The sequence below is a fragment of the Rhinatrema bivittatum genome, chromosome 5, assembly GCF_901001135.1.
Source record: "Rhinatrema bivittatum chromosome 5, aRhiBiv1.1, whole genome shotgun sequence".
NCBI lineage: Eukaryota > Metazoa > Chordata > Amphibia > Gymnophiona > Rhinatrematidae > Rhinatrema > Rhinatrema bivittatum.
In genome coordinates, this window is record NC_042619.1 from 78,797,656 (window position 1) to 78,824,817 (window position 27,162).

Genomic DNA, 27,162 nt, shown 5'->3' on the forward strand with positions numbered 1-27,162 from the left:
ATCAAAGAAATCAATCAGGTTCGTCTGACAGGACCTACCACTGGTGAATCTGTGCTGGTGCGGATCAAGCAAGCCACCATATTGTAGATAGTTTACTATCCTTTCAGCAGAGTATCCATTAATTTTCCCGCCACCAAGGTGAGGCTAACCGGCCTGTAATTTCCATACTCCTCTGGGCTCCCACTCTTATGAAGCGGGACCACCACCGCTCTTCTCCAGTCACTCGACACCACTCCCATTTCCAGGGATCTATTGAACAGGTCACTCAGCGGACCTACCATCACATCTCTGAGCTCCCTAAGTATCCTCTGAATCTATTCAGGCCCCATGGCTTTGTCCACTTTCAGTTTTCTAGCTCTTCCAATACATTCTCTTCCGAAAATGGAGTTTCATCAAATCCACTTCCATCGACTGCCTTATTAACCAGCAAAGGACCTTCCCTAGGATATTCCTTAGTGAACACGGAACTGAAATATTTGTTTAATATTTCTGCCTTTTCTTGATTTCTTTCCACACATTGATCCTTTTTACCTTTCTATTTCACTATGCCACTTTGGGCCTTTCTTCTTCCTCTGATGTATCTGAAGTTTTGTCTCCTCTCTTTACCTCTATGGCAATCTTTTCTTCTGCCAGACATTTTGCATTCCTGATTACTTTCTTCATCTCTCTGCTTAACCAGATATTCTTCTCTATGAGCCTCTTTTTGGGATCCTTTATATTTCTCGAACGCTGTTCTTTTTATTTTGTCAGCCAACTCCTTTGACAACCAGATAGATTTCCTATTTCTTTTGATTTTGTTTACTTTTCTGACATAAAGATTAGTTGCCTTTGTGATCACTCCTTTTAGTTTGGCCCACATTTGTTCCACTTCTCCCATTTTCTCCCAGTCTGCAAGTTGCATCTCCAGGAATTTTCCAATTTCAGCAAAATCTGTATTTTTGAAGTTCAAAACTCAGGTCTTCGTGTGACTTCTCCATATCCCATTTGCAATATCAAACCATACCGTTTGATGGCCTCTGGTGCTAAGGTGGGCCCCCACCTGGACATTTGAGACGCTATCCCTATTTGTAAGCACTAAGTCGACAATAGCTCCCTCTCTCATGGGTTCCATTACCATTTGTTTGAACAGAGCCTCTTGCAGGGCATACACTCTCTCTCTACTTCTGTTAGATTCCACAGAAGGGATCCTCCAGTCTACATCAGGCAGTTTAAAATCTCCAACAATCAATATCTCCCTTCCTTCCCAATTTTTGTATGACTTCTATCAGTTCTTCCATTTGTCTGAGGCTCGCAAACCACTCCTGTAAAAATGGATGCACTATTCTCTTTTTTTTTTTTTTTTAATGCGACCCATAATGCTTCTTCTCTACCAACTATTCCTTGCAGTTCAGTTGCTTGGATATTGTTTTTGACATAGAGCTACTCCTCCCCCTTTTTTATCCCCTCTGTCCTTCCTTAACAAGTTATAACCTGGTATGGCCATATCCCAATCATGAGATTCTGTGAACCATGTCTCCGTAACAGCAACAACATCCAAGTCCGCCTCCACCATTAAGGCTTGCAGGTCTAGGATTTTATTGCCCAGACTATGAGCATTTGTACTCATAGCGCTCCAGTTTTGTTCGTTCTGTTTACTGCTCTTCTTAGACTTGGTTTTTGCCTTATTCAGCTGACTTTTCTTATCCCCTTCATCCTTCTTTGTTTTTGTATTTGGTTTTGTTTTTGTTGTTTGGGGGTGATGGTCCACTCTCCTCCTGCCACCCTTGTTTAGTTTAAATGCCTTATGGTGCAGGATTTGAATTTATCCCTTAGTATCCTTTTTCCTGCCACAGACAGATGTAAGCCATCTGTGACAAAGACCTTTTCTATTCCATAAATTGCTCCAGCCTCCAATATATCCAAAACTTTCTTTGCACCAAGTTCTGAACCTTGTATTGAATTTATGTATATTGCTTAGTCACTCATTCCCCTTTTCATGAAAGGTAAGACTTCTGAAAAGGCAATAGTTTTCACCATGGACTAATCTGCTTCGCAAGAGACTGGAAGTCTTTCTGTACCACTTGGATGCTGTTTCTAGCAAGGTCATTGGTTCCCAGATGGATGATATCAACTTCATAGTCCTTGCCTTCTTCTTTGATTGCATTGACTATTTGAATAGCAATTCTACCAGCCGAAGATCCTGGAAAACATTTGACTATAGTGTTCCCCTCGAGTTTTGTTTTGTTTTGGGTTTTTTTTTACTTGTAATGGGGATTCTCTGTAGACCAGGCTAAATCAGCCACATATCCCCCTCCCCTTTTTTGAGTTGGAGGTATTTCTTTGTACAATACTGAAGAGGCTTGTGTGATAACAGCTGTGTAGGAACTCCTGCACATGCTAAGAGGAACCTTTTTTTGTTTTTCTGATCTCTGAAAGAGCTTTCATGTCCACACCATGAGATAACAGTACCCACTTATCTAGCCGGTTTACCTGGCTTTCTATAAAGAATACCCATTACAGGTAAGCAACTTAACTTTTTTCCTAATGGAGTTGAATGAGCTACCCCTATCCTGGTGCCACCATTCATATGACCTATGTTTCAGAAAACACTTCTAGGGGAAATTTAAAATGAGATATGGCATTTTTATTCCCCCTCCTTATATATGGTAGGTATCTGGTAACATCACAGTTGAAGTGGATGAATCTGTCAGAAGGATTGATGGTGGAAGCTTATCAATAGTTTAGAAATGGCACAAATTGAAAGGAAAGTATTTGTGGAGAAAATAGAATGGAAAATTTTATTCTAAAGAAGCTCATAATTTGATTTTTATAGACATTGGCGAAGTGGGCACTGTCATTGAGAGTTCATGCTTCAATGAATTGGTTAATTTATAAGGTGCCAGCCGATTCCTGTCATTATTGGAACAATTTCATTTCAAATGCAAAAAAAGTTGGATGTAGGAAATGTTAAACCTACTAGTAGCATTGAATTTTTGCAGGCAATATTGATTAAACTTAACACAACCTACAGTAAGTGATGTAGATTGATGTAGGAAAGATTTTTAAAGTTTTAGTATTGGCCTGATAAAACAGTTTTAATTAACTTTTTTGAGTCATAGTATTTAAATTCACAGTTTCAATATGGGATATATTTTCCTATAAATGTATCATAAGTTTTGGGCCATATATTGCAGTCTGCCAGTCAACTGCATAATTAGTGTCATGAGACCAGTTATCAGCCATATCTTTTTGCATGTGTATGACATCAAATACACCAGTGAAGTTGAAGTTTAGTATCACCAAGGATAATTTAACAGCTATTTTTATGAAAATTGTAAGGACTCTTGAAAATCCAGTGTTAATATGAGTAAATACAAAGGAGCTGTCTACTTTTATAGAAACTGATTATTATGCTTGCTTAATTTAAGGAGAAGTCTATGGATTCTTGCTTGTTAATTTTCCTTTTTTAAATTTATTTAGGTGAGAGGATCATTGTTAAAAGTAAGGCTCAAGGAAGTTGGTGTCGTGGCACAGTCACTGAACTAATTCCACTGGAGTGTAAAAATGTGGGAAAACCCTGTGGTCCAACAAAATATGAAATTAATGATATTTCAGTGATGAAAGTATTCCTTTTTGATTTTGGAAGTTCGGAAGTTTTTGTTACAGGGTATGATTTTATTTAAAATGGTTCTCACAATATAGTACTTACCTTTGTATCTCCTGGCCCAAATTACCAATTCTTTATTTATAGATGGAAAAATGAAACAGAAGATTTTTCAATATGTAGCATAGCATGTTGTTGCCAAGTGTTAAGCATTAAATCAGCTTAAAGGCGCTGCCCCATGAACACAAAGGCAAAATACCAAATTTAGTAGAAACAAATTTGTTTATTATTGCATCTCAATAAGCAATCCTGGAACCTTTGGGAGAAACGGAGTAGTAGTTCCCTCTTTACAGAACTACTCCTGTGTGACTCCCCCGTACATTAGTAAAATACTCTGTTATCAAAAAAAAAAAAAAAAAGACAGTCTCAATCCCCAAAGTGCTTGAATCTATGGGAGGATCACGTACCACATGTCTTGTGTTAAAACAAGATAAATTGAATCTAAGTTACCCTGTTCCTCCTCCCACATTGAGGCCCACATGCCTGCCCTTCACGTCAATCTTCTGTTAGTTCTTTGTCCTATCAGCTTTTCATCCTCAGGGGGAATTGGAAAACTCCAGTTTCACTGGGCCCCTGAAGTTGAGACTGTATCCTGTGAGAATGTAACATCGTCCATTTGCTCTTTGTGACCTCATGACCCTCCATCATAAGTTTTGAACAGCTCCAAATACAGTCCAGATGTCACCCAGAGTCTTCAAGCTAGGGTCAATTTGAGGTTCTCCTGGCCAGAATTGCAGATAGGCCAAGCAGCAAAGGATTCTGGGTGAGCCATAGTCTCTATGTTGATTTAAAACATCAGGCACACACATCACAAGTTAGTTCACAATTCTCTTACTCCCTTCATTAATATGAAGTGTCAAAATTGTAAAAAAAAAATTTTATTTTTATTTTTTTGCCATTTGTGGGTTTGTTTCAGGAAAAAGTGTCTATGGTATATTTAATGAGGCCAGAGTTTAAATCTTTTAAAAGTTGCCTTCTGTTTTGGAATGTACTGCTGAGAATGATGTATGGTGCAGAAGCTGCCACTTGGCATTATGGTATGATTTTTGATTTGGCAAACAGTGAAACGGTAGAAGACCAGATCAGCAAAAATCCAAAAATGGAGTAATGGTAATCAACTCAGCTTGTCGGCAAGCTTAATATACAAAGAATGATTGATTTTTATTAGTTCTAAAAAGCCAGCAGCATGTCAGGCAAACAGTATCAAAGGTCCAGTGTGACTGTCCCTCATACAAAGTGTTTTAATTAGTTCTGAAAAGCCAACAGTGTTTCAGACAAAAAATATCAAAGGTCAAGGTTGATGCTTCCCGACATGGACCTTTTTGAATAAACTGTGTTGGGAGGAAGCTGAAATCAAAACAGAATTGTTTCAGAATCGTACGGGGGACTGTTAACCTGGACCTTTGATACTGTTTACCTGACACGCTGCTGGCTTTCCAGACTAATAAAATTGTACACGCAAGTGAGTTATGCATGCCAACCACCAGATGAAGATCAACTGACTTGCTGATCTCACACTCATATAGCACAGCACTGACATCAGCATTCCAGTATTCTCTGTCTCCAGCAGATAGTGGACATGCTTCCCATGCTGGAAGCTAAGGCCTGACTAGGCCAGATGAACACAAGATATTCAGCTGGGCAGCTTCTGTGGTGACAGATGGATTCTCCTTCCCTCAGTTGAGCATAGCCCTTGGCTGTTTTTAGCCTGCAAAGATGTAAAATGTTGTTAAGAGCTGGCTCCTGTGGTGATAGACTTGTGCTCCCTCCCTCTTTGGAGCAGGTAGGAAGAAGAGGCTGTTCTGACTCCTTTGGACCTTCTACATTTGTTTTCCCCTTCTTCCACACACGTCCTTTGGAGATGAGGAGACATCTGTTGCGTACCTTAAGGTTAATGAGACTTTCGGAAACTGGATTGTCTCTTTGTACTTCACGGGAAAGTAGAGAAGGGAGAAGCAGCTTCTCGTGCCACAGTGGCATGTTGGGTTAAGGATGTGGTCATGGCAGACTATATAGATGCGGATAAGCTGTTGCTCAGTCAAATTTAGGGCTCATTCAAGCAGAGCACAGGCAGTGTCTTGGGTAGAATTACAGTTGTCATCTCTATCAGAGATCTGCAAAACAGCAACATGGTCCTCATTGCATACCTGCTCTAAGCATTATTGTTTGAATGTTATAGTTCAGGAAGACATGTCTTTTGCCAGAGTGGTATTGCAGGGAGCACAGGCAGCCTCCTGTCAGACAAGGAGGTAGCTTTGATATATCCCACTTGTGTGGAATGGCCTGCCTGAATTCAAAGGAAGGCTAAATTACTTCTTACCTGATGATTTCCTTTTCTCTAGGACAGGCAGGCAAGTCCATACTCCCACCCTGGGATGCATGTAATATTGCATGTAATATTCTATATTGCTTTTGTCCTTCTTCACCTGTTACGATTATTGCATTTGCTTGTCTTCCAAGTCCAGTGATTTTACTCACTGAATGTGAAAAAAAAAAAACTAACCCCCCCCCCCCCCAGTAAATGGTTGGGAAGGGAAATGTGTAGTGTTTGTTTGTTCATTTGTCCACAGCTGGCTTTTCTAGGAATACTGTCTGGCTGATGTTAGTGCAGTGTTATGAGTGTGACATCAGCAAGTCTGTTGATATCCTTCTACTGGTTGGTATTAACCAACTTGTGTTTTCTGGCATACCTGTCCCAGAGGAAAGGACATTATCAGGTAAGTACTAATTTCACCTTTGTACATTTAACTTGATAAGCTGAGTTGATACCATTCCTTCATTTTTGGATTTTTGATGAGTTTTGCTTTAACAAGAAATTGAAAAGAACATAGTGCTCTAGCGGGCCAATTTTGTAAAGTGCGCACTGTTCAACATGCGTTTGGCCACGTGTTTTCAAGGAGCATCTAGTTTAGTGCCTCAAACGTGCGGCCAAACCCCTGAAAACTAATACCGCTCATCACATGCAAATGCCTGTTCATGAGCCTATTACTCATTCACCCAGGATTCAGAAAGTAAAATGTGTGGCCAATCTGCACATATTACGCTCATAAATTAATGCCAGCCCAGAAGAGTGTACAGAAAAGCAGAAAATATTGCTTTTTTATACACCTTACAACTTAATATCCTAGTGATATTAAGTCTGAGGAATCAAAAAGAAATGTGCCGGCCAGTCCGGTTAGGAGAATGGATGCTCAATTTTACCAGCGTCCGTTTTCCTAACCGATCGCTGTCAGCGGATTCAGAAAACAGACGCTCGTAAAATTGAGCATCTGTTTCCTTGAACCACTGACAAAGCCACCTTTCTTGATTCAAGGAGGCGCTAGGGGCGCGTAATCGTCCCTAGTGCCTCCTTTTAGCGCGACCCCTCATTTAAATATAGGATTGCGCTTTGGGAGAGCGGGTGCTCAACAAGGAGCACCCGTTCTCCCACGATCTTTACTGAATTGGCCTGAGGGTCAGATAGTGTCAATTGGCAGGATGTAAACGTATGTTAACTGGAATGTTAGTGTTTAAATTTTAAATTGAGTATTTTAGGGGAGATTCGGGTGCTCAGATTGCCCTTTCTAGGATTTGAGAATCCAGTCTATCACAAACTATAGGAAATAAGATTAAAATTGTTTGGGGAAATCTGAGTTTTTAACATTTTAAACTACAGTATCCCTTTGTTAATGTTTTGGATGTTTCTGTGATAAGCCCTGTTTGCGTACATAGTCTAATTTTCTTACATAGCCCAGTAGACCTCAGACTGATTAACTGAGGTAGTTCCATTTGCTAGTAGTCTTAACTTGACAAAGAGTGAATGAACTTTAGATATTGTTGATAGTGCAGCTTAACACTTAATGCAAACTTCATTGTTTCTTCCCTGGTAGCTGCATTGTTTTTCTATTTTGTACCATATTTTAGATAGTTTCTTTAGTTCCTAAAGTATGGGTTTTCTTTACAACAGGATTAGTGGACCCCATACAATGAAACCAGAATATTATAATATACAGCATTTATTAGTAAAGGATTTGCGTCCAGTTATAAGAAAACTTGATCCCCTCATGGAAGCGCAGATGAGAAACACACCACCCCTGGCAATATTATGTTCACTGAAGGATATTCTTCCACAAAATTCAGTAAGTAGAAATTTCATATCTGTGCTTTTACTTACAGTGACTGTATGTTATAGAGCAGGGGTCGGGAACCTATGGCTCGCGAGCCAGATATGGCTCTTTTGAGGGCTGCATCTGGCTCGCAGACAAGTGTTGCCACACTTGTCCCGATGACCCAGCTGCTCCCCGGTCCTCCTCCGCCCGGGCTTAAAATGCTGTCAGCCCGGGCGGAACGCAGCAGGACAGCTGGAGTCAGTGGCACTGGCGTGCTCTCTTCTTCCTGCCCCCCCCCCCCCCCCCCCCCCGTGGCCCGGAAGAGGAAGTGGAGAGCATCGGGTGCGTGCGCGGCAAGAAGAGGCCACGCTAGTGCGCTCGGCATCGGCCCGAAGAAAAGAAGACTGCAGCGCGGCTCGGAGGAAAATGAAGAGCTTCACCGCGGCCGATGGGACTCCGCGAGGGCTGAATATGAAGAGGTTAGCGTTGGGAGGAGGCTGCTGCTGCTGCCGCGAGTTCCCGGGGTGGGGGAGAGAGAGAGTGAATGAGCAAGCAAGCATGTGTGTTTGCTCGCTCATTCACTCTCTCTCTCCCCCACCCTGGGAACTCGTGGCAGCAGCAGCCTCCTCCCAACGCTAACCTCCTTCATTTTCAGCCCTGCGGAGGCGGAGTCCCATCGGCCACGGTTGAAGCTCTTCATTTTCCTCCGAGCCGCGCTGCAGTCTTCTTTTCTTCGGGCCGATGCCGAGCGCACTAGCGTGGCCTCTTCTTGCCGCGCACGCACCCGATGCTCTCCACTTCCTCTTCCGGGCCGCGGGGGGGGGGGGGGGGGGGGAGCGTGTGTGTGTGTGTGTGAGAGATTGCATGTATATGAATGATTGAGAGCCTGTACATGTGAAAGAGAGTATGTCTGTGATTGAGAGCCTGCCTGTGAGAGAGAGAGAGCATGAATGTAAGTTTACCATTGGGAACCTGTATGTGTAAGTTTGTGATTGAAAACCTGTTTGTGTGAAAGAGTATGTGTGTATGATTGAGATCCTTTGTGTGTGAGAGAAATCATATGTATATATGATTAAGAGCCTGTGTGTATAAGTAAGAGAGAGATCATGTGTGTCTGTGTGTGATTGAGAGCTGATTTAGGTGAGGGAGCATGTGAGTATGTGATTGAGAGCCTGTGTGTAAATGAGAGAAAGAGAGGACATGTTTGTAAGCATGTGAATGAGAGTCTGTGTGTGAGAGAAAAAGACAGCATGTATTTATGTTATTGAAAGCCTGTGTGTGTAAGCGTGAAAAGATAGACAGCATGTGTGTAAATGTGTAATTAAGAGCATATATAAGTGAGAGAGAAAAAACATGTGTATATGTGAGTTGAGAGCATGTGTGTATAGGTGTGTCATTGAGAGCCAGTGTGAGAGAGAGCGCTGGTATGTGACTGAGAGAGGAGAAAGTTCCAAGCAAACCACCCCACCTCCTGCTAATTCAGAACAATCTCAGGACACCTGGATATCAAACGTTCCCAGGTATGCAGAGCAAAAAAAAGTTTTGTATCCTTATTATTTTTCATTACTGGGTCTTTGTGTCTGCTATTTTGAAATATTTTGTTGGTATTTGGAAATGTTTTATGAGTTTTTAATTATTGGATATTCCACTCATCAGCTGTTTCGAAATATGTTCTTTTTGTTAGTACAGTTTTACTGCTGATTTTATATTTCTTGATTTGTTTTATAAGGATGGGTGATGTTTCTTTTTTCCTTTGTTACACTGCATACAGAGACTCTGGCTTGTTGCGGTTTCCAATTCAGTTTTTTCTGCATGCTTCTTGTTATGCGTTTTGGTCTCTTTATTCTATGTTAGGTGAGGGAGAGCACGTGATTCAGGTGAGGTTTTCTGCTGGCGTGTAGTTTCTGTGTAGGACTCTATAGCAGCCTGGCTTGGTCCGTTTTCCTAATAGGAGATGTATTGGTGTCTTAAGGCCTGGTGTGATATTTTCAGAGACTTATTGTACTTTAAAAGTGTGATCTTACATAAAATGCACACATTTACTTGTATTTAGTTTTAAACATATTGTATGGCTCTCATGGAATTACATTTTAAAATATGTGGCGTTTATGGCTCTCTCAGCCAAAAAGGTTCCTGACCCCTGTTATAGAGTGTTAATATGTAGTTGTGATCTGTTTCAGAAAAGCAGTTTATTAGAGTTTTCATAACTGTATTGAGCCTACTGAAAACTGAATTATACAGTGATGTAGTGTATGACCTTTCAAGACCTTAGGTTGCCATGTGTTTAGACTATTGCAACACTCTCCTCCTGGGACTTCCATTGTCATCTATTCGCCCCCTGCAACTCTTGAGGAACGCTGCCGCATGCTTGCTGACAAATTCTAAGAAATTGTCACATCATTCCCATCTTGATGGACCTCCATTGGCTACCTATTTACTTCCGTATTCAGTACAAATGCCTGACTCTTATTCATAAAACCATCTACGACAATAACACAGAATGGTTAAAAGCATCTCTTCATATCCATGCACCCTCCCGTAACCTACGATCCTTAGGCAAGGCTTTACTCCCAGTTCCTTCACCTAAATCTGCTCACCTAAATGCAGTTAGGGAAAGAGTTCTCTCTTTACCGGGACCAAAACTCTGGAACTCGCTACCAGTAAATATTCAATTAGAGGCTAGCATACAATCATTTAAGAAACTAAAAACATGACTGTTTGAACAGGCTTTTAACACAGCAGAATAACATCCTTTTAGTGATTCCCCCCTGAAATTTAGTTAGATAAAGGTTTTGATTTTATAATTTTAAATATCTTAGTGAGGCTATCAGTAGATTAGGTAATTTTGATCAGTATTGTATTTTATTATTTTGTAATGTGGCAGTTTAGAAAGAGTATGAGATTTTAGTGATTTTATAGAGTTTTATTTGATGTTTTAATTTTAAGGTTTTTTGAGACAAAGCATTAATGCCTTGTCTCCAAGTTTGCAATGTAAACCGATGTGAAGTTCACACAATATGTTCGGTATATAAAAATGCCTAAATAAATAAAATGAGATGTGTATATATATCACAAATGAATGTATCTGTGGTCTTAAAAACTCATGTACAATACTATCTTTGTATGATCTTCATATCCCATGATAAAAGGTAGCTTGCAAAAAATCATCAAAGCATTATTTAAGGAAGTGATGTTCACAGCTTGCATTATCAGATGTCTACTTGACATATACAGTAAGCCTTATTTAACATAATTCATATACCACATGATCAGTCAGTTGAAAGGCAACATTGATGGGCTTTAAGTACCAGTCTGTCCTCAGATTTTAACCTTTCAGCCTGATTTTAAACTTATTTTTTGGATTCCTCCCTTAGAAAAAAGTTCAGGCTTTCTTTTTTTGTTTTAGATCAATGTAATCTATATGGTACTTTTTAATTTGGATGTATTAGTAGTGGCTATTTTCTATGATTCTGTGCAAAAGCAACTGCTGAAGAATTGTGATAAAATGTCCACTGGCTACTGCTGATGTGGTTATGAGCTGCGATCTCACTCCCACCTCTGTTCTGGGCTGCTGCATTTAGCTACTACTTTCCTCTTGAGACTGCTGCTTCCTCTACAAACCATGACTTTTCTGCTACTGTTAATCATGCCTCTTCTCTTTTCAATGGATACTTCCGTATCATTTGCCATCCCCCTGTTACGATTGGGCACCGGTTAGGTGTAGTGAACACCTGCAGGAGTGACTCGGGGTGGATAGAAACAGGAGTAGCAATAGAGCCTCTGATACTGGCTGGAGAAGAATCTGGTGCAGGCAGGAGTGTGTAGAGCTGAGTACTGGCTGGAACTTATGGAGCTGAATGCTAACTGGAGGATACCTGTGGTGGTGGGAGCTAGCTGGAGGGAATCTGATATAGGCTGGAGGTATCTCTGATACAGAGTGCATGGAGGTAAGGGTGAACTTGATACACAGGAGCAGCATGGAGGTATGCGTGAAAGTGAATGCAGGTAAAAGTGATCAGGATACTGGAGCTGGGTGCTGGTAAGGATGGATTCAGGATAGCAGCGTGCAGGTAAGGGTGACACTGACTGTAGGTATGAGTGACTGGACTGAGAGAACCCAGGGAAACAAGACTGACAATAAATAGACAGACTAACCAGACAGCACTAACACTGAACACAAAAGCCCGAAGGCAACACAGCAAGGCTGAATGCCCGAAGGCAACACAGCAAGGCATAAAGGAGGCTAGAGCAGGGAGCCCAAACGAGCACAATGCCGAAGCACTGAGGGATTGGGTCGGCAGGGTTATAAAGGAAGTCCAGAACATAGAGCAGATGACTAGGACGGATTGGCCAGCCAAGAGAGCATGCTCTTGAGGGACCTCTGGTGGTGAGGCGGCTGCACAGCAGCCATAGTCATAACATCCCCATTGCCATTTTCTATCAACTATCAGATTTGCACCCTACTCCCTGCAACTGCCCTGGCTTCTTAAGAACAAAAGAACATGCCATACTGGGTCAGATCAAGGGTCCATCAAGCCCAGCATCCTGTTTCCAACAGTGGCCAATTCAGGCCATAAGAACCTGGCAAGTACCCTAAAACTAAGTCTATTCCATGTTACTATTGCTAGTAATAACAGTGGCTATTTTCTAAGTTAACTTAATTGGTAATGGACTTCTCCTCCAAGAACTTACCCAATCCTTTTTTAAACACAGCTACACTAACTGCACTAACCACATCCTCTGGCAACAAATTCCAGAGTTTGTGCGTTGAGTGAAAAATAACTTTTTCCGATTAGTTTTAAATGTGCTAACTTCATGGAGTGCCCCCTAGTCTATTATCCGAAAGAGTAAACAACCGATTCACATTTACCTGATCTAGACCTCTCATGAACACCTCTATCATATCCCCCTCAGCCATCTCTTCTCCAAGCTGAAAAGTCCTAAACTCTTTAATCTTTCCTCATAGGGGAGCTGTTCTATCCCCTTTATCACTTTGGCCGCCCTTCTCTGTACCTTCTCCATCACAACTATCTTTTTTGAGATGCGGCGACCAGAATTGTACACAGTATTCAAGGGGCGGTCTCAACATGGAACGATTGACATTTTCCGTTTTATTCACCATTCCCTTTCTAATAATTCTCAACATTCTGTTTGCTTTTTTGACTGCCGCAGCACACTGTACCGACTATTTCAATGTGTTATCCACTATGACGCCTAGATCTTTCTTGGGTAGTAGCACCTAATATGGAACCTAACATTGTGTAACTATAGCATGGGTTATTTTTCCCTATATGCATCACCTTGTACTTACCCACATTAAATTTAATCTGCCATTTCGATGCCCAATTTTCCAGTCTCACAAGGTCTTCCTGCAATTTATCACAATCTGCTTGTGATTTAACTACTCTGAATAATTTTGTATTATCTGCAAATTTTATTACCTCACTCGTCGTATTTCCTTCCAGATCATTTATAAATATATTGAAAAGTAAGGGTCCCAATAGAGATCCCTGAGGCACTCTACTGCTGGAAAAAATTGTCCGTTTAATCCTACTCTCTGTTTCCTGTCTTTTAGCCAGTTTGTAATCCACAAAAGGACATCACCCACCTATCCCATGACTTTTTACTTTTCCTAGAAGCCTCTCATGAGGAACGTTCTCAAATGCCTTCTGAAAATCCAAGTACACTACATCTACAGGTTCATCTTTATCCACATGTTTATTAATTCCTTCAAAAAAGTGAAGCAGATTTGTCAGGCAAGACTTGCTTTGGGTAAAGCCATGCTGACTTTGTTCCATTAAACCATATCTTTCTATATATTCTGTGATTTTGATATTTAGAACACTTTCCACTATTTTTCATGGCACTGTTATGATTTTCCGTGAGGAGTTAGCAATCTGTTATGCTCTACTCCTCAAGAAGGGAGGAGTTAGCAATCTGTTACAGATCGGCTCCTGTAGAGGGAGGAGTTAGAAATCTGATGTGCTCTGCTCCTGTAGAGGGAGTAGTAACAATCTGTTTAGGTATAGACTGCGGAGTTAGCAATCCGTTATGAATCTGTTGCTGAAGACTCCTGATGGGAAGGAGTAGCAATCTGTTACCAGTGGACTGCTTGGAGAGGGCACTCAGCTGTAGAGGAATGTAGATAGGTGGATCCTTGGGCCGATGGCAGATGACTTCGCCCCCAGGAGGATATCCTGAGAGGGACCACCAGCTAGGCTTGGGTATGGAGACAGACACAGATAATTCTTTTATTTCCTAGCGTGTAGCCAGATGGACTCAGAACAAGTGGGTATAGTGTGCGCGTGCTAGCAGTTGGAGACAGATCTGACGTCAGCACGGGTACATATACCCCCACAGGAAGCGAGACAATTCAGTAATTTCCGTCTCCAAAGCAGTTTGGAGAGCCTGCACGCTTGCTGAGCGTGTTTTCCAATACTACTTTCTACTTCTATATTCTACTTACTAAACTTCTACAGACAACGAGCCCCGCACTCCTGCGGTGATACCCTTTGGTCCCTCCACCAGTTGAGTTTCCCGGGGTGATTTCCGTTATCCCTCGGAGGTCTACGCCTCGGTCCGGTGGCAGAATCGCGGCAGGGATCTAGCCCCCGAGCGAGAAGGGCTCGGGCGTGGTGGAGAGGCTCCTCAGTCCCGGCGTGGACTTAGAGGCAGCGGGTGCATTTCCTCAAGCGCGGCGGTGAAGGTATTTCCCCTCTCACCCGCAGCCGGAGACCGCCCGGGTTCCAGCCGGAAAGCGCCGAGGATCAGGTAAGGCGTATTTATCACAGGACAAGCAGGATGGTTGTCCTCACAAATGGGTGACATCGAGGATGGAGCCCAACCACGGAAAACTTCTGTCAAAGTTTCAGAACTTTGACTGGCCCCTACTGGGCATGCCCAGCACGGCACTAACCCTGCAGCCAGCAGGGGTCTCCCTTCAGTCTTCTTTTTTCCGCACAGCAGTAGCCACGCGGTGAAAGAGCTCTTAACCACGTTCCTGACAGGAATATAGAATTTATTATTCTGAAGAAAATTTGCCCCTCAGGGGTCTCCCTTCGTTGAATTTTTTCGTCCGCGGAACTCCGGTAAGTTTTTGCCGTTGTTTTATCGACTTTCGTCGACTTTGGCCCTTGGGGCCCGTTAGCAGTCGACAGTCCCGTGGCTAACTTTTTGGCCTTCCGCCATGGCATCGGGTTTCCGACGGTGCCCGGACTGTACCCGGACTATGTCAATCACAGACCCTCATGGAGTCTGTGTTTTGTGCTTGGGGAGTGAGCATGATGTCCTGACTTGCACCAAATGTGCCTTAATGACACCAAAAGGTCGCAAAGCCAGAATGGAGAAGATGGGGCTCCTCTTCCATGTTTCTACCCCAACGCCATCAATTGCATCGACGTCATCGGAACCGGCACCATCGAAATCTTCGTACCATCGACAGGCCTCGGGTGACCGTCCGCCATCGATGATTTCTCGGCCATCGACTCCTGTCCCATCCCCTGATCATCGAGGAGATCGGAAGGAGAAACATCGCCATCGACGTCATAAGTCTCGGCCTGTCGAGGAATCGACGTCATCGACCTCTGCACCGACTGAGCCACCGCAGAAAAAGCCTCGATCAGAGTTGGCACCGTCCACTTCTGTTTCGCAGGCACCGAGGCAACCCTCTCCCCCTCGGGGTTTGGGAACCGCGATTCCACCGGTGACGGTGGTCCCTCCGGCTCAGCCTCAGCCTCCCTCTCCCGTCGAGCCGGGTCTAGTTACCCTGGTCTCCGGGCAGAACTGGACCGGCTGGTCCAGGAGGCCATCGATAAAGCGATGCAACGGTTCCAGCCTCCCCCGGCACCGACTCCGGCACCGAGAGCGGAACCGGCCACCGAGCCGATTGCGGCTGCACTGGCACCGCTGTTACACCGGATGGAGGCATTAATGACAGCCCTTCCACCGGTGATGCCTATATCACAGACACCGGCAAGACCGCTGTCACCGACAGATATTTCCTCGGGTGGAGAAACACCGTATCGGATCCCACCTTCGGGTATAGTTCCGTCGGTTCCAGGGCGTCCCTCGCCACCGGTCTATCCTTCGGCATCGATACGCACGTCAGCTCCACCGAGGTTTCCGATGCCGGCATCAATTCCATTGAGACCGACACTGGTTCCTTCGATGCCGACCCCGGCACCGATCCCGGCATTGATTCCATCGAGGGTTTTCTCGATGCCCCCGGTGGCTCCTTCCAATTTCTCGGAGCCTCAACCAGGACCTTCAGGTGTTCAACCCCCTAGTGGTCATAAAGGTCACCAACCTGATCCTTATGACACTTGGGGTGATGATACCTCCTCTGATACTGATAATTTGCCTTCACCTCCCTCTCCCGCAGAGAGTAGAAAGCGTTCTCCCCCTGAGGACCTCTCTTTCATAAATTTTGTGAAGGAAATGTCAGAGTTGGTGCCTTTCCAGCTCCAATCTGAACAAGATGACAGGCACCAGATGATGGAATTACTCCAGTTCCTGGATGCCCCTAAAATTATAACATCCATACCAATCCATCAGGTTTTCCTAGATCTTCTAAAGAAGAATTGGGAATCCCCGGGATCTATTGCTCCAGTTAATAAGAAAGCTGACACTATATATCTGGTACAGTCAGCTCCTGGTTTTCAAAAACCACAATTGGACCATCGTTCTGTAGTCGTAGAATCAGCTCAAAAGAAAGCTAAATGACTAAAACCCCACTCTTCTATACCTCCTACCAAGGAAAACAAATTCCTAGATAGCATAGGTAGGAAAGTATATCAAGGAGCTATGCTGATCTCCAGAATAGCTTCCTATCAGCTGTACATGACCCAATACAATAGGGTCATTCTCAAACAGATACAGGACTATTCAGATTCCTTGCCAGAACAGTTCCAGCCACAGCTCCAATCCCTACTAGCTAAGGGATTTGAAGCTGGGAAACATGAAATTAGAACATCTTATGATGTATTTGATGCTTCCACGAGACTTTCTGCTACAGCAATCTCTGCTAGACGCTGGGCTTGGCTCAAGTCATCTGATCTGCGTCCAGAAGTTCAAGACAGGCTATCTGATTTGCCTTGTCTTGGGGATAATCTCTTCGGTGAGCAGATTCAGCAAATTGTTGCTGAACTTAAGGATCATCATGAAACCCTTAAACAGCTCTCCTCCATTCCTCCTGATATACCTTCTAAACAGCCATTTAGAAAAGACTCCAAAAAGCCTTTCATTCGGCCCAGGAAATATTATCCCCCTTCATCTAAGCCTAGGCCTGCACGGTCTTATCATAAGACTCAGCCTCGCCAGACTCGAAAGCAAAAACCTGCAGCCGCTCCACCTCCGGGCCCTGCAGCAGGTTTTTGACTTCCACTTGGAGAGCATATACCAGACCTCTCTTCCAGCTATACCAGTGGGAGGTCGACTATGCCACTTCCTAGAAAGATGGCATCTGATCACTACAGATCAGTGGGTATTAGCAATCATTGCACAGGGTTACCATCTCAACTTCCTGACTCTCCCTTCCGACTCCCCACCCCTGCAGGCGTGGAGTCTCACAGATCACTCGGTTCTTTTAGAGCAGGAGGTTTCTCTTCTCCTACAGTCAAACGCTATAGAACCCGTTCCTCCCTTTCAACAAGGACAAGGGTTCTATTCCAGGTACTTCTTGATCCCAAAAAAGTCAGGGGGACTTCGTCCCATCCTGGACCTAAGGGCCCTCAACAAGTACCTCCACAAGGAGAAGTTCAAGATGGTGACCCTAGGCTCGTTGCTCCCTCTGCTACAAAGAGGGGACTGGTTATGCTCTCTAGACCTAAAAGACGCATATACCCACATTGCGATAACACAATCTCATCGCAAATACCTCCATTTTCTAGTAGGCCAAAGTCACTACCAATATCGGGTGCTACCTTTCGGCCTCGCATCCGCACCACGCGTGTTCACCAAGTGCCTCGTAGTGGTTGCAGCGTTTCTACGACAGGAAGGTGTCCACGTCTACCCCTACTTGGACGATTGTTTGATCAGGGCCCCAACCCAGCAATTAGCTCGGTCCTCCCTGACCCTAACAATTCAAACTCTGCTTTCACTAGGGTTTCTAATCAATTACGAGAAATCCTACTTAGTCCCATCTCAAACCTTATCCTTCATTGGGGCAGACTTGGACACCTTACAGGCAAAAGCCTTCCTTCCTCATCAACGAGTCCAGACCATAGTGTCCCTAGCTCGCCAGCTGCGGTCTCAACACACAGCAACAGCTCGCCAATTCCTGGTTCTACTGGGACACATGGCCTCCTCGGTTCATGTGACTCCCATGGCCCGCTTGGCCATGAGAGTCACACAATGGACTCTGAGACTACAATGGACTCAGGCTATTCAGCCTCTGTCCTCCATAGTCCACATCTCCAACGCCCTTCGTCTGTCTCTTGCATGGTGGATGAATCCGTTCAACCTCTTACAGGGCTTACCCTTTCTTCCACCAGATCCTCAGGTAATTCTCACCACCGATGCTTCCAACATCGGTTGGGGTGCCCATGTAAACGATCTGCAAACTCAAGGGCACTGGTCACGAGAGGAAGCCAAACACCAGATAAATTTCCTGGAGTTGCGAGCAATCCGCTATGCTCTCAGAACTTTTCAAAGTTGCCTATCGAACCATTCCATACTAATTCAGACAGACAACCAGGTGGCCATGTGGTACATAAAGAAGCAGGGAGGCACAGGCTCCTTCCTTCTGTGTCAGGAAGCTGCGCAGATTTGGGCGGAAGCCCTCTCCCACTCCATGTACCTCAAGGCCATCTACTTGCCGGGAGTAGACAATGTCTTGGCAGACCAGCTCAGCCGAGTCTTCCAACCACACGAGTGGTCACTCAATTCTCTGGTAGCGACCCTCTCTGTTTCACAAGTGGGGTTATCCCCACATAGACCTTTTTGCGTCCCCTCAGAACCACAAAGTGGACAACTACTGCTCTCATTTGCAGCCAGCACTCTTGGCCGAGAGATGCATTCTCCCTCAAGTGGACGACAGGTCTACTCTATGCATTCCCTCCACTTCCTCTTCTGTCGAGGACTCTCGTGAAGCTACGCCAGGACGGTGGAACCATGATCCTGATAGCACCATACTGGCCACGCCAAGTGTGGTTTCCCATACTCCAGGATCTCTCCATCCGCAGGCACATTCCTCTGGGAAAGGACCCGCATCTGATCACTCAAAACGACGGATTCCTCCTTCATCCCAAGCCTTGTCCCTGACGGCATGGATGTTGAAAGGTTAGTCCTTCAGCCATTTAACCTTTCGGACTCAGTTTCTCGTGTCCTAATAGCTTCACGAAAGCCCTCCACAAGACAATCTTACTCATACAAATGGAAAAGGTACACATCATGGTGCACTTCTCAGTCCCTTGATCCCCTTTCCTGTCCAATCTCTAACTTCTTGGACTATTTGTTGCATCTATCAGAATCCGGTCTCAAAACCTCTTCCATTAGAATGCATGTCAGTGCGGTAGCCGCCTTCCATAAAGGTATCGGGGGTGTCCCTATCTCAGTACAACCCCTGGTAACACGCTTTCCTAAAGGCTTGCTCCATCTGAAGCCACCTTTACGTCCACCGGCCCCATCTTGGGACCTTAATTTAGTTCTTGGTCGTCTCATGAAGCCACCTTTCGAACCTCTGCACTCCTGTGACTTAAAATTTCTCACATGGAAAGTGTTATTCCTTTTGGCTATCACTTCAGCTCGCAGAGTTAGTGAATTACAGGCCCTAGTTACCTATCCGCCTTACACTAAACTTCTGCAAGACCGGGCGGTACTCCGCACTCACCCTAAATTTTTACCTAAGGTAGTTTCGGAGTTTCATATCAATCAATCCATCATACTACCTATCTTCTTTCCCAGGCCCCACTCCAACTCCGGGGAACAGACTCTGCATACCTTAGACTGTAAACGAGCTCTAGCTTTTTATCTAGACCGTACAGTTTCTCACAGGAAGAGCACTCAATTATTCGTCTCTTTCCATCCTAACAAGTTAGGACAACCTGTGGGTAAGCAGGCTCTTTCCTCCTGGTTGGCGGACTGCATTTCCTTTTGCTATGAGCAAGCTGGCATTTCTTTCCAAGACCGTGTCAAAGCACACTCTGTGAGGGCCATGGCAACTTCAGTAGCACACCTTCGATCGGTGCCGCTTCCTGACATCTGCAAAGCTGCAACCTGGTGTTCCCTCCATACCTTTGCAGCCCACTATTGTTTGGATAAAGCTGAAAGACAGGATTCCATCTTCGGCCAATCTGTCTTGCGTAACCTTTTTCCAAACTGATGTACCAACACCCTTCCACCTTCCCGGTAGGGTGCGGATGCCCTTCACCAAATTCCACCCCAGTTGTTGTGCTTGTTGCATGCCGTTGGGTGCATTTTGTGCAAGTCAGGACATCCTCAGCTCGGTACTCACCCATTTGTGAGGACAACCATCCTGCTTGTCCTGTGAGAAAGCAAGTGTTGCTTACCTGATGTAACAGGTGTTCTCACAGGACAGCAGGATGTTAGTCCTCACGAAACCCGCCCGCCACCCCGCGGTGTTGGGTTCGTTTATTTTATTTTTCGGCACTGCCTATAGCTATAAAAACAAGACTGAAGGGAGACCCCTGCTGGCTGCAGGGTTAGTGCCGTGCTGGGCATGCCCAGTAGGGGCCAGTTAAAGTTCTGAAACTTTGACAGAAGTTTTCCGTGGTTGGGCTCCATCCTCGATGTCACCCATTTGTGAGGACTAACATCCTGCTGTCCTGTGAGAACACCTGTTACATCAGGTAAGCAACACTTGCTATCTCTTACTTTTTGGTCTCCGAGGTACGAGGATCGGCGGTGTTGCCTGCATGCGGCACGCCGTGGAGGTCGTCATTTTGTTGGCCTTGTTCAGGTATTGAGCGCCCATGATAGGCGCCTGTTGATGAGCGCATATTGTATACAGGCTGCTATACATATTAAGCACATATTATTGGGCGTATATTGCTGACCGCATATTATTGAGCGCATATTGTGTATTATTGAGCTTATATTGCTGACCGCATATTGTTAAGCGCATATTGTATATTATTAAGCGTAGATTGCTGACCGTATATTCTTGAGCACATGTTTTTGTGCGCATATTATTGAGCGCATATTATTATTAAGTGCCGGCGTCCTGCATTCGCCAGCCGCGATGGAACATTTAAACGCCCCGGCGTCTCCCGCGGTGGCGCCTCCTGATTCCGGCGTGAAAGCTCTCGGCCTCTGCTCAGCATGCCAGCTTAGAGCCACGCAGAGGGAGGAGCCAGACTCCCTTTGTGCCCAATGTGAAGAGGCTGTGGGAGCCTCGGGCCAGGACCAGTCTCAACCGAGGTTTGTTAACAGTTCCCCAGGGGCCACCCCGGACTTACCAGGCAGTCTCGAACAACCAGGGATCCCGGGGCACCTGTTACCCAGACGACTAGAGACCGCTTCCATTTCATGGGTGGATTTATTCAAGGGGATCCATGCCTTTGTACAGATGCAGTCTGCTTCCCGTCCAGGCCCTGCTGCCGCTCCAGCTGACTCTGCCCCTGGACCCTCTCGCCCTTATCGTGGGCACCCGCCTCCGGGTAGTCCAGCTCAGCCGGACCCTGATGTCTCGGAGGACGAGTCCGAACCCCCCGAGGAGGGGGAACTTCCCTCGGGTATTGAGCCATATCGTACTATGAGGCAGTTCTTTCCCAAGGAAGATCTTTCCGACCTAGTATCTCAGTGCCTGACAGAGTTGGCTATTCCAGACCCCAGCACTACGGAGGCAGCTACGCAGAACCCCGTGCTGGAAGGTCTTCGTCCTACAGCCCGCCATTTTCCCTTCCTGCAAGCAGCACAACAACTGATAGATTTGGAGTGGGCTGCGCCAGCGGCCTCCTTCAAAGGGGGTCGGGCCCTGTCTGGCATGTACCCCCTGGACCCGACAATCAAGGATATGTTGGCGTGCTCTCAGGTGGACGCCTTGGTTAGCGCTGTGGTCAAGCGCACTACTATTCCAGTTGAGGGGGGGGTGTGGCCCTCAAGGAGGCTCACGACCGGCGACTAGACGCCATCCTGAAACAGACCTTTGAGGTGGCAGCTCTTTCTTTGCGGATCGCAACCTGCTGCATAGTGGTGATGCGTTCCTGTTTGTCATAGGTCAGGAGCAATCCTCCGGCAGCGGACATGGAGTCCGCTCTCTCGTTCCTCACGGATGCTGCATCCGACCTAGTCCGTACAACAGCCAAGGGGGTCTCATCCTCAGTAGCAGCCAGAAGGCAGCTCTGGATACGGAACTGGTCAGCCGATGCTCCTTCTAAGACACGCCTCACAAGAATGCCCTTTAAGGGCTCGCTCCTGTTCGGCAGCGACCTTGATAAACTAGCCAGCACATGTGGCGCCTCTCCAGTACCTCGACTGCCGGAAGATAGGTTCAAAAGGAACCAGCGTGCCTTTCCAAGGCCATTCAGAGGCAGAAGCTCCCAATGCTTCATTCCCTATAGGACTCGCTACCAGGCACCTCGTCCTCAGGCCAGGAACCAATCCTTTCGGACCAAGCAGCACAAGAGGGGAGCCAGCTCGGATTCAGGTCCCGGCCGCGCCTCCCAATGAGAATCAGCCGATCCATCCGGGGGACGGAGCCATAAGGGGGCAGGTTAACCCTCTTCTACCCCAGATGGGTAGAGATAACGTCGGACCAGTGGGTCCTCGCCATCATCCGAGAGGGCTATTATCTGGACTTCCATCGCCTCCCTCCAGACAGGTTTGTGGAGTCTCTATGTCCAAGCCACAAGAAGGCGGCATTAGAAGTTACCCTGGCGAAGGTCCTGTCCTTGAAAGCCATAATCCCAGTACCTGCATGGGAAATGGATTCTGGGCACTATTCCATTTCTTTCATGGTACCCAAGAAAGAGGGCACTTTCCGGCCCGTATTAGACCTCAAGTCAGTCAACCGATACTTAAGGGTCCCGAGGTTTCGCATGGAAACTCTGCGCTCAGTCAAGACCGCAGTACAGCCAGGGGAGTTCCTCACGGCCTTAGACTTGTCAGAAGCCTACCTGCATATCCCGATCCATCAGGATCATCAGCGCTACCTACGCTTCAAGGTTCTGGGACGACACTTCCAATTCCGGGCTTTGCCCTTCGGGTTAGCCACGGTGCCGTGGACCTTCACCAAAGTGATCGTAGTGGTAGCAGCGGCGCTCAGACGGGAAGGAATCCTTGTCCATCCCTACCTAGACGATTGGCTGATCAGGGCGAAATCCAGAGAGGAGAGCCATCGGGCAACCAACAGAGTGATCGCCCTTCTGGAAAGCCTGGGATGAGTAGTCAACCTAAACAAGAGTTGCCTACAGCTTTCCCAATCACTGGAATACCTGGGAGTCCAGTTCGACACCCAGGCAGACAAAGTCAGTCTCACTACCAAGAGGAGGTTAAAACTCCAGACGCGTCTACGGTCCTTGATGGGAGCCAGTCGGCCCATAGCTTAGGATTATCTGCAGGTTCTCGGTCTCATAGCATCCACCCTGGAAGTGGTAACCTGGGCAAGGGCCCATATGAGACCTCTACAACGCTCCCTACTCTCTCGATGGAGCCCCCGCTTCCGGAATTACTCTATACATCTACCTCTACCAGCCAGAGTGCGGGCTCAGCTACGGTGGTGGTTGCAGTCCAACCACACGAGCAGGGGCTCGAAGATGTCCTCCCCCATGTGGATTCTGCTCACCACAGATGCCAGCCTGAGCGGATGGGGAGCACACTGCGAAGAACTCACCGCCCAAGGGCGGTGGAACAGAGAAGAGTCGGGGTGGAACATCAACCGTCTAGAGACACGGGCAGTCAGCCTGCCTGCAATTTGCCCACAGGTTGAGGAACAGAGCAGTCAGAGTGATGTCAGACAACGCCACCATGGTGGCATACATCATCCGACAGGGCGGAACCAGAAGTCAACAGGTATCCCTGGAGATAGCCCCGCTGATGGCTTGGGCAGAGGCGAATCTTCAGGACATCTCCGCCGTCCACATTGCCGGAAGAGACAACACCGCGCCAGATTTCCTCAGCAGGGCAAGCCTAAATCCGGGAGAATGGCAGCTGTCCCCCACAGCCTTCCAGATGATTGTGGATCAGTGGGGGATTCCGGACATGGACCTACTAGCGGACAGGTCCAATGCTCAAGTACCCAGATACTTCAGACGCAAGCGAGATCCGTTCTCTCACGGGATCGATGCCCTGGTTCAGCCATGGCCTCCAGGGACTCTGCTATACGCCTTTCCTCCGTGGCCCCTGCTGGGCGCCCTTATACACAAGATTCAGAATCACAAGGGCCTAGTTCTTCTAGTGGCACCAGACTGGCCAAGAAGACCCTGGTACGCGGACATGAGAAGACTACTGGCAGGGGAGCCCCTTCCCCTGCCTTTTCTCAGGGACCTGCTACGTCAGGGTCCCATTCTCCACGAGGATCCGGCTCAATTCTCTCTTACGGCTGGCCATTGAGAGAGGGCTAGGCTGAAGAAAAGAGGTTACTCTGAGCCGGTGATATATACACTCCTCCGAGTTCGCAAGTTTTCCACATCCCTCACCTACGTAAGGATCTGGAGAGTATTTGAAGCCTGGTGCGACACTCATGGCACCAATCCACATGCGACCACAATCCCTATTGTTTTGGATTTCCTGCAGGATGGGCTTCAGAAGGGTGTCTCCCTCAGTTCCATCAAGGTCCAAGTGGCTGTGTTGCCTTGCTACGGTCCCCGGAGGGATGGCAAGACTATTGCCACGCACCCAGATGTTTCCCGCTTCCTGAAAGGAGTCAAGCACATTCGTCCGCCACTGAAGTGGCCAGTGCCCCTGTGGAACCTCAACATAGTTTTGGATTTCCTTGCGGGATCCACCTTCAGACCCCTCCGGGGCCTGTCTCTCCGTTCTCTCATTTTGAAGATGGTGTTTCTGCTGGCAGTGTGTTCAGCACGCCGCATTTCAGAACTACAAGCGCTGTCCTGCCGTGATCCCTTTCTTCGAATCACTCCAGAGGCTATCCATCTTCGCACGGTTCCATCCTTCTTGCCTAAGGTAGTCTCACAATTTCACCTCAACCAGACCATATCCTAGCCAACCACGGCGGGTTTGAAGAAATGAGAAGAAGGGCGTTTGTTACGCCATCTCGACATCGGCAGATTGCTGCCCAGATATCTGGAAATGACAGAAACAGTGCGAAAGACGGACCATCTGTTCGTCTTTCACAGCGGCAAGAAACAAGGAGAAGCAGCCTCTCTGCCCACCATCACCCGCTGGATTAAAGAAGTTATCAGAGCGGCCTACGTAGAGGCCGGGAAGTCACCACCTCTACAAGTCAAGGCTCATTCTACCAGAGCCCAAGCAGCATCTTGGGCAGAGTCTAGGATGCTGTCACCCGCAGAAATATGTAAAGCGGCGAAATGGTCCTCCCTCCATACCTTCTCCAAGTTTTATCGTCTGGATGTCCAGGCCAGGGAGGACACGGCATTTGCGAGGGCGTTCCTATGCGGTCCTCAGGCAGCCCCCTGCCCGCTTCGGGAGTAGCTTTTATACATCCCACTTGTGCTGAGTCCATCTAAAAAAATGAAATTTCAGACCTATTAGTAAAAATTTGTAACTTATCATTAAAATCTTCCATTGTACCTGAAGACTGGAGGATAGCAAATGTAACCCCAATATTTAAAAAGGGCTCCAGGGGCGATCCGGGAAACTAGAGACCGGTTAGCCTGACTTCAGTGCCAGGAAAAATAGTGGAAAGTGTTCTAAACATCAAAATCACAGAACATATAGAAAGACATGGTTTAATGGAACAAAGTCAGCATGGCTTTACCCAGGGCAAGTCTTGCCTCACAAATCTGCTTCACTTTTTTGAAGGAGTTAATAAACATGTGGATAAAGGTGAACCGGTAGATATAGTATACTTGGATTTTCAGAAGGCGTTTGACAAAGTTCCTCATGAGAGGCTTCTAGGAAAAGTAAAAAGTCATGGGATAGGTGGCGATGTCCTTTCGTGGATTGCAAACTGGCTAAAAGACAGGAAACAGAGAGTAGGATTAAATGGGCAATTTTCTCAGTGGAAGGGAGTGGACAGTGGAGTGCCTCAGGGATCTGTATTGGGACCCTTACTGTTCAATATATTTATAAATTATCTGGAAAGAAATACGACGAGTGAGATAATCAAATTTGCAGATGACACAAAATTGTGCAGAGTAGTTAAATCACAAGCAGATTGTGATAAATTGCAGGAAGACCTTGTGAGACTGGAAAATTGGGCATCCAAATGGCAGATGAAATTTAATGTGGATAAGTGCAAGGTGATGCATATAGGGAAAAATAACCCATGCTATAATTACACGATGTTGGGTTCCATATTAGGTGCTACAACCCAAGAAAGAGATCTAGGTGTCATAGTGGATAACACATTGAAATCGTCGGTTCAGTGTGCTGCGGCAGTCAAAAAAGCAAATAGAATGTTGGGAATTATTAGAAAAGGAATGATGAATAAAACGGAAAATGTCATAATACCTCTGTATCGCTCCATGGTGAGACCGCACCTTGAATACTGTGTACAATTCTGGTCGCCGCATCTCAAAAAAGATATAATTGCGATGGAGAAGGTACAGAGAAGGGCTACCAAAATAAGGGGAATGGAACAACTCCCCTATGAGGAAAGACTAAAGAGGTTAGGACTTTTCAGCTTGGAGAAGAGACGACTGAGGGGGGATATGATAGAGGTGTTTAAAATCATGAGAGGTCTAGAACGGGTAGATGTGAATCGGTTATTTACTCTTTCGGATTGTAGAAAGACTAGGGGACACTCCATGAAGTTAGCATGGGGCACATTTAAAACTAATCGGAGAAAGTTCTTTTTTACTCAACGCACAATTAAACTCTGGAATTTGTTGCCAGAGAATGTGGTTCGTGCAGTTAGTATAGCTGTGTTTAAAAAAGGATTGGATAAGTTCTTGGAGGAGAAGTCCATTACCTGCTATTAAGTTCACTTAGAGAATAGCCACTGCCATTAGCAATGGTTACATGGAATAGACTGTTTTTGGGTACTTGCCAGGTTCTTATGGCCTGGATTGGCCACTGTTGGAAACAGGATGCTGGGCTTGATGGACCCTTGGTCTGACCCAGTATGGCATTTTCTTATGTTCTTATGTTGAGATTACTTACCTGATAATCTCGTTTTCCGTAGTGTAGACAGATGGACTCGGCATCCCGCCCGGCTGCCGGTATACAGTGGTTTCACCGATTCAAGGTAAGCCTTATCACTTCTTACATGAGTGCGTCCACTCTACCAGGTGTCGACGCCTTCCGGTTGGGAATGCTGGCTGTCCCCAGCTACTATCAATCCGTCAGGGGAATCCTGTTTTCACTATTTCATTGATAGTCAGTACACAT

The 27,162-nt window shown here is 46.0% G+C and overlaps 1 protein-coding gene across 1 annotated transcript in view; it reads left to right on the plus strand.

Moving 5' to 3' along the window:
* The window catches only part of RNF17 (ring finger protein 17), a 1,084,608-nt gene that overhangs the window by 376,977 nt on the left and 680,469 nt on the right, over positions 1-27,162 (plus strand). Inside the window, exons 12-13 of the mRNA XM_029603155.1 lie at positions 3,460-3,646; positions 7,590-7,761. Coding sequence (XP_029459015.1) covers positions 3,460-3,646; positions 7,590-7,761 — 359 coding nt within the window. The remainder of the gene's footprint in view (positions 1-3,459; positions 3,647-7,589; positions 7,762-27,162) is intronic.